The 7,769-nt window shown below is 44.8% G+C and overlaps 1 protein-coding gene across 1 annotated transcript; it reads left to right on the top strand.

Annotated features, from left to right (window-relative positions):
- Positions 1-646: 646 nt before the first annotated feature.
- On the top strand, positions 647-6,803 carry Hspa5 (heat shock protein family A (Hsp70) member 5). Its single transcript, XM_070013554.1, has 9 exons — positions 647-735; positions 817-1,045; positions 1,171-1,402; positions 1,971-2,108; positions 2,625-2,737; positions 2,827-3,217; positions 3,341-3,578; positions 3,869-4,036; positions 5,899-6,803. Exons 2-9 carry the CDS (start codon positions 921-923, stop codon positions 6,459-6,461), a joined length of 1,968 nt encoding a protein of 655 aa, XP_069869655.1. The 5' UTR covers positions 647-735; positions 817-920; the 3' UTR covers positions 6,462-6,803.
- The last annotated feature ends 966 nt before the right edge of the window (positions 6,804-7,769 follow it).

Raw genomic sequence — 7,769 nt, 5'->3', positions numbered from 1 at the left:
AATTTTTCTAGTTAGGCCTGTCGAGGCACTTACGGTGGTGGTGGTGGGGGGAGCAATTTACAGGTTTGGAAGAGACAAAAATATAGCTGGGCAGGAACGATTCGCAGCGGTACGGAGCCCAGCTCAGGCCTCAGCTCTTGAGCTACAAGCCTTTAAAAGCTCGAGCATCCCAGGATCGGAGAGGCTCTTCGTACAGAGGTGATCGACCCGGAGGAGAAAAAGGCGCTTCCAGCTTGGGGACCGGAGGGAAAGGCGGGCAATAAAGAAGTAAAAAACTAGGGAGACTCCGTTCCCACCACCCCGAGGGAACAAGGCCGGCCGACCTGCTCCAATCCCGTGGGGCTCAGCGCGAGGGCAGTACCAAAGCAGTTACCGGCGGAAGCTACCTCGGGGTGAAAGGTCATGAGGGGACAGGCAGCTGCTGAACCAATAAAACAAGAGCACAGAGCGGATGTTGCCCCTCCTTGGTGGTTGTTGAGAACGACAAGTGTCCAATGAGTCCGCCCTGGGGGCGGAGCGATGACGCAAGTTGCGGAGGAGGCCGCTTCGAATCGGCGGTGGCCAGCTTGGTAGCTTGAGCCAATCAGTAGCCTCCAACGAGAAGTATCTGCACCAATCAACGGCCTCCACGACGGGGCTGGGGGGAGGGTATATAAGTGGAGTCGGCGACGGCGCGCTCGACTCTGGCCAAGAGAACACAGGCTGATTGTGTGTTAGAGACGCTTGTATTGAGAGGTAAGCTGCGCGGCCTGCTTTTTCTGGGCCTGCCTTTGGTTTTCTCATCTTTGCCTAACCCCGGGTCTCTGTCATTCTCAGATCGCTATCCTCGCCCGCCTTTCTGTGCTGCGGCCTGTTGCCGAATTTCCTGCGACTTCCTGATTGCTTACTTGCTGACCCGACTGGCCGACGACACCGGCAAGATGAGGCTCGCTCCGGTGGTGGCTTCGGTGCTGCTGCTGCTGTGCGCGGCGCGGGCCGAGGAGGAGGACAAGAAGGAGGACGTGGGCACGGTGGTCGGCATTGACCTGGGGACCACCTATTCCTGGTAAGTGGGGTTTGGTGAAAAGGGTGGGGGGGGAGAACGGGGCGTGGCCTCCCAGGCAGGCGTGCGAAGTGAGGTAGATAGTGGGTGCTGATTCTTTTTCTGGTGTTTTTTTTTTCCGCCGATAGTGTTGGCGTTTTCAAGAATGGCCGCGTGGAGATCATAGCCAACGATCAAGGCAACCGCATCACGCCGTCGTATGTGGCCTTCACTCCGGAAGGGGAGCGTCTGATTGGCGACGCGGCCAAGAACCAGCTCACCTCCAACCCCGAGAACACGGTCTTCGACGCCAAGAGGCTCATCGGACGCACTTGGAACGACCCTTCAGTGCAACAGGACATCAAGTTCTTGCCTTTCAAGGTCCGCATGGGTTTTTTCCTCAGCCAGATTGGCGTGGGTCGGTTCGTGGGAGTACTTTAGGGTTAGGAAGTGACTGGAAAGCAGTATTCAGCCGGAAAAATAGACAAGGATACAGACATGATGTCTGGCAGGCAAGACACATAGTGGGTTTTAACCTCAGCACTGCCAAAAACAAAACCCAAACTACAAATCTTGGTGTATATCTTTTTCACGTTGTTTCTTTATAATTTCTGTATGTTATAAATTATAAGATAGTAGATAGACTACCCACAATAATAGTAGAATTAACAGATGAAAGGTAAATAAATCAGTATGACCTATATCACCAGTAAATATTTTTAGTCAATGTTCAGCTCCAGAGGACCAAAAGAAACTATAGGAGAGGAAGTAGGTCTTGTAAGGATTGAGGTCTCTCACTGCTTCACTCTTTGAAAAAAATTGTTAAACTCGTTTTTTTTAAGTTAAATTTTTATCTTTAGTTGTACATACGTTGCCATGTCATTTTGTAATTACTATGCATCTTGATTGATAACCCTCCATCATTCCCTTAAATAATTTTTTATAATAGGTAGTTGAAAAGAAAACTAAACCATACATCCAAGTTGATATTGGAGGTGGACAAACCAAGACATTTGCTCCAGAAGAAATTTCTGCCATGGTTCTTACTAAAATGAAAGAAACTGCTGAGGCTTATTTGGGAAAGAAGGTAACATTACTAAGAACATCTAAGAGTTTTCTTAAAAATTGTGATCACAGGGGCTGGGAAGGTGGTTCAGTGGTAAGATTGCTTGCCTTGCATACATGAGGCCCTGGGTTTGATTTCTCAGCACCACATAAGCAGAAAAAGCCAGAAATGCACTGTGGCTCAAGTGGTAGAGCCCTAGCCTTGAGGTGAAGAGCTGAGGGATAGCACCCATGTCAAAGTTCAGGCCCCACACCGACCAAAAAAAAAAGATTGTGATCACAGATGCCTTCAGAGGTTTAACAGTTTTGAATCTGACAAGTATCCATATTTATTAGATTTGTTATTTTAAGTGCTTTATTGTAGGCCAGAAAAAGTGCTACATACTTTACATATGTCACTGTTTCTAATTCCATGGATTAAAAAAAATGTTATACTAAGTAAGCTGGCTTGGATACTGAAGTGGTGGTTTGACTGTAGTTTCAGTAATGGCTAAACCATGGAACAGCACAGCACACTTACTTCTTTTTATCCTATTAGGTTACTCATGCAGTTGTCACTGTACCAGCCTATTTTAATGATGCCCAACGCCAAGCAACCAAAGATGCTGGAACTATTGCTGGACTGAATGTCATGAGGATCATCAATGAGCCGTAAGTGTGGTTGCAAAGATACAGCATATTTCCCATGAAGGAAAATGTGAACATAACTAAAGTTTTTCCTTTTGCTTTCATTCTAACAGTACAGCAGCTGCTATTGCCTATGGTCTGGATAAGAGGGAGGGGGAGAAGAACATCCTTGTGTTTGACCTGGGTGGTGGAACCTTTGATGTGTCTCTTCTCACCATTGACAATGGTGTCTTCGAAGTCGTGGCCACTAATGGAGATACTCATCTGGGTGGAGAAGATTTTGACCAGCGTGTTATGGAACACTTCATCAAGCTGTACAAAAAGAAGACTGGCAAAGATGTTAGGAAAGACAACAGAGCTGTGCAGAAACTCCGCCGTGAAGTCGAAAAGGCCAAACGGGCCCTGTCTTCTCAGCATCAAGCAAGAATCGAAATTGAGTCCTTCTTTGAAGGAGAAGACTTTTCTGAGACCCTGACTAGGGCCAAATTTGAAGAGCTGAACATGGTAAGTTCTTTTTTGCTTTGCTAATGATCTAGGTTGTCTAGATTTTAGGACATATGCATTTAGGATACCTAGACAATAGGTAAGTATAATGGTCATCAAGGTAATCATGTCTTATTTTCGTAGGACCTGTTCCGGTCTACCATGAAGCCTGTGCAGAAGGTGTTGGAAGATTCTGATTTGAAGAAGTCTGATATAGATGAAATTGTTCTTGTTGGTGGCTCTACTCGAATTCCAAAAATTCAACAACTGGTAAAAGAGTTCTTTAATGGCAAGGAGCCATCCCGAGGCATAAATCCAGATGAAGCTGTGGCATATGGTGCTGCTGTCCAAGCTGGTGTACTTTCGGGTGATCAAGATACAGGTAGGTCATTGTCAGAGTATCTTCCATAATGCCTCAGTTGCTTGATGGGATGACTTTAATTAGCTGTTGGTTCTAGGGAACAATAGAATATGAGCGACAAGATAACACAGCTAATAGAGGTTTTATGAAGATAAGACCTGGGGCAGTCTTAAGATCCTTAATAAGTATAAGTTCATTCCCTTTAAATTATTTGTTTTGGAAACTAAGCAAATGTCAAAGTGGAAATGTAAAATTATTATCTTTGGAGATTGCTTGGTAGTGCGCTTAACTTGATTAATTTACCTTTGCAGGTGATCTGGTACTGCTTGATGTATGTCCTCTTACACTTGGAATTGAAACTGTGGGAGGTGTCATGACCAAACTGATTCCAAGGAACACTGTGGTACCCACCAAGAAGTCTCAGATCTTTTCAACAGCTTCTGATAATCAGCCAACTGTTACAATCAAGGTCTATGAAGGTAATTACATTTGTTAATACCATAGTATGTTTTAAAAGAACATGACTTCTGACTTATAGTATAGTATGTATATAGTATCGCTAGGGAAAGTACTCACTTCACTTTTTAAAATGGAGGGAGTGGTCCTTAATTTGAGTGTTAATTTATTTTTATGTTTTGCTATTCCTGGGGATTGAACTCAGGAGGCCTGGGCACTGTTCCTGAGCTGCTTTTGTTCGAGGCTAGCACTCTACCATGTGAGCCGTATCACCACTTCTGGCTTTTTCTGTTTTATGTGGTACTGAGGAATTGAACCCAGGGCTTCTTGCATGATAGGCAAGCACTCTACTTAGCACTAAGCCACATTTCCAGCCCTGGTGTTGAATTTTAGAATCAGTATTTGTTGTTGGGTTTTTTTTAATTTTTTTTTTTTTTTTACCGGTCGTGGGGCCTGAACTCTGGGCCTGGGCACTGTCCCTCAGCTCTTCAGCTCAAGGGTAGCGCTCTATCACTTGAGCCACAGCACCACTTCCGGCTTTTTTCTTTTTGCTTATGTGGTGCTGAGGAATCGAACCCAGGGCCTCATGCATGCAAGGCAAGCTCTCTACCACTGAGCCACATTCCCAGCCCCTAGAATCAGTATTTGTATAGCTGTTTAGCACTCTTTCCCATTGGCTTTGAAAATGTAAAAAAGGGGCTGGGCGCCAGTGGCTCACACCTGTAATCCCTACTCAGGAGGCTGAGATCTGAGGATCGCGATTCAAGGCCAGCCTGGGCAGGAAAGTCTGTGAGACTTTGATCTCTAATAAAACCACAGAAAACCAGAAGTGGCACTGTAGTTCAAGTGGTAGAGCGCTAGCCTTGAGTTGAAGAGCTGAGGGACAGTGCCCAGGCCCAGTGTTCAGGCCCCACGACTGGACCACCACCACCACCCCCCCAAAAAAAAAAAAAAGGAGGGGGCTGGGAATGAGGCTTAGTGGTAGAGTGTCTGCCTAACATGCATGAAGCTCTGGGTTCGATTCCTCAGTACCACATGCATAGAAAGAGCCAGAAGTAGCCGGGCGCTGGTGGCTCACGCCTGTAATCCTAGCTACTCAAGAGGCTGAGATCTGAGGATCGCGGTTCAAAGCCAGCACGGGCAAGAAAGACCGTGAGACTCCTATCTCCAATAAACCACCAGAAAACTGGAAGTGGCGCTGTAGCTCAAGTGGTAGAGCGCTCGCCTTGAGCTGAACAGCTGAGGGACAATGCCCAGGCCCAGAGTTCAAGCCCCACGACCGACAAAAAAAAAAAAAAAAAAGAAGGAGCCAGAAGTGGTGGTGTGGCTTAAGTGGTAGAGTGCTAGCCTTGAGGAAAAGAAGCTCAGGGACAGTGCCAAGGCCTTGAGTCCAATCCCCAGAACTGTTTTTTTTTTTTTTTTAATAAAGAACAAGGCAGTGATTTATAATGCTTTTAGTTAGTTCGAATTAAGAGTTAGTAATGGAACCTGGGCACTGGTGGATGGCTCATGCCTGGAATCCTAGCTACTCAGGAGGCTGAGGATCACATTTCAAAGCCAGCAGGGCAGGAAAGTCTGTGAACTCCATGAAGCCCTGGGCTCTATTCCTTAGTACCACATAAACAGAAAAGCCAAAAATGGCTTAAGTGTAGAGTGCTAGCCTTGAGCAAAGGGAGCTCAAGGACAGTGGTTAGGCCCTGAGTTCAAGCCCCCAGGACTGGCCAAAAAATATATATGTATAACCCAGTTGCTGCCCCTTGTGTAGTCTGCGGTGTAGATCAGTACTGAATCACTTAGCTTGAATAGGCTCTTAAACTGAAATGTAGGAGGCCTCAAGATATACTAATGCTTGTCAGTAACGAGTTTTTCTGTGCGTAACTTTCAGGTGAACGACCTTTGACAAAAGACAATCACCTTCTGGGTACATTTGATCTGACTGGAATTCCTCCTGCTCCCCGCGGGGTACCCCAGATTGAAGTCACCTTTGAAATAGATGTGAATGGTATTCTTCGGGTGACAGCTGAAGACAAGGGTACAGGGAACAAAAATAAGATCACAATTACCAATGACCAGAATCGCCTGACACCTGAAGAGATTGAAAGGATGGTTAATGATGCTGAGAAATTTGCTGAGGAAGACAAAAAGCTCAAGGAACGCATTGATACTAGGAATGAGTTGGAAAGCTACGCATATTCTCTGAAGAATCAGATTGGAGATAAAGAAAAGCTGGGAGGTAAACTTTCCTCTGAAGATAAGGAAACCATGGAAAAAGCTGTAGAGGAAAAGATTGAATGGTTGGAAAGCCACCAAGATGCTGACATTGAAGACTTCAAAGCTAAAAAGAAGGAACTAGAAGAAATTGTTCAGCCAATAATTAGCAAACTCTATGGAAGTGCAGGCCCTCCCCCAACTGGTGAAGAGGATACAGCAGAAAAAGATGAATTGTAGGCACTGAGCTGCTAGGGTTGTAATATTGTAAATACTGGACTCAGGAACTTTTCGTTAGGAGAAAATTGAGAGAACTTAAGTCTCGAATGTAATTGGAATCTTCACCTGAGAGTGGAGTTGAAAATGCTATAGCCCAAGTGGCTGTTTACTGCTTTTCATTAGCAGTTGCTCATATGTCTTGGGGTGGGGGAAAGGAGGAATTGGCTGTCTAAAAACTGGGTAAAAAAGTGGGGTCAGAGTGTGTTCACCTCAGAAATGTTCTATTTAACAGTTGGGTCATGCACATCTTGTGTAGGAACTTTTTTTCTACCATAAGTGACACCAATAAATGTTTGTTATTTACACTGGTCTAATTTTTGTGTAAAGCTTCTAATTAGAACAGCTATTTTTAAAAAAGTAAAATTTAAGATTCTGTGTGTGGGGGTATTCAGTTGGAGGTTTTTTTGGGGGGCTGTTGGGTAGTCAGTATAGAGGATTTGTGTAACTTTAAGATGGCTGGGTGTCTCAGCCTCACACCTATAATCCTAGCTACTCAGGAGGCTGAGATGTAAGGCTTGCAGTTCAAAGCCCCAACTGGAATGTCTGAGACTCTTATCTCCAGTTAAACACTCAAAAACCAGAAGTGGTGCCAAGTGCTCACCTTGAGCTGAAGAGCAAAAGGACAGCACCCAGGCTCAGAGTTCAAGCCCTATGACAGACAAAAAGAAGGTGGAGGGGGAAGTTCAGTTTCTTTGAATATAATTGGAATTATGTTTCCCTTAATACTTGGCTTTTTTTTTTTTCCTTTGGTGGTCCAGGATCTTCCACTTAGATGAGTTTAATTCATAAATTTGAGAAGTCTACTTTTAACCACCCCAGCACCCTGGATACATCATTTCCTTCCATGAAATTTTTCAGTGAAACCATGGTAGGGTAGATGGTACCTTTGAAAGCGATACCTGTGAGGCCAGGGCAGCAGTTTGTGTCATGATTGGTTGAGATTGGCTTCTTGAAGAGCTGATCTAGCTAAGTAATTAGTATGATCAGTAAAAGTTTTAATGACCGGTGCTAATATAAAATCCAATACTAAGGACAGGAACTCTAGATGGACAACTGGCTCACAGACCTAACTTTGTTGCTGAGGCACTGCTTTAAAAATTGGGCAGGCCTGGAATACAATGGAGGTTAGCAGGCAAGCCTAATCAAATGTTAAAATGGCTTATGCTATGGAGTTCCAGTGCTAGTAGATAATTAGGAAAAGAAGTCTTCATTCTTCTCTTCAAAAGCTATCAACAGTCTACCTCTGCTAAGAATAAGCTAATAACAGGG

This window comes from Dipodomys merriami, unplaced genomic scaffold, assembly GCF_024711535.1.
Source record: "Dipodomys merriami isolate MVZ:Mamm:240054 unplaced genomic scaffold, mDipMer1.0.p SCAF_11, whole genome shotgun sequence".
In the NCBI taxonomy this organism is placed as follows: domain Eukaryota; kingdom Metazoa; phylum Chordata; class Mammalia; order Rodentia; family Heteromyidae; genus Dipodomys; species Dipodomys merriami.
Note: the sequence above shows the minus strand (reverse complement) of the source record. Positions and strands in the feature narration are given on the sequence as shown.

What these genes read in the sequence shown, in the direction of transcription:
- Hspa5 (XM_070013554.1), top strand. Translation starts at nt 921, where the DNA reads ATGAGGCTCGCTCCGGTGGTGGCTTCGGTGCTGCTGCTGCTGTGCGCG. An exon ending in AGGCTTATTTGGGAAAGAAG is followed by an intron (nt 2,109 to 2,624) that starts GTAACATTACTA and finishes TTATCCTATTAG; the next exon opens with GTTACTCATGCAGTTGTCAC. An exon ending in AATTTGAAGAGCTGAACATG is followed by an intron (nt 3,218 to 3,340) that starts GTAAGTTCTTTT and finishes TTATTTTCGTAG; the next exon opens with GACCTGTTCCGGTCTACCAT.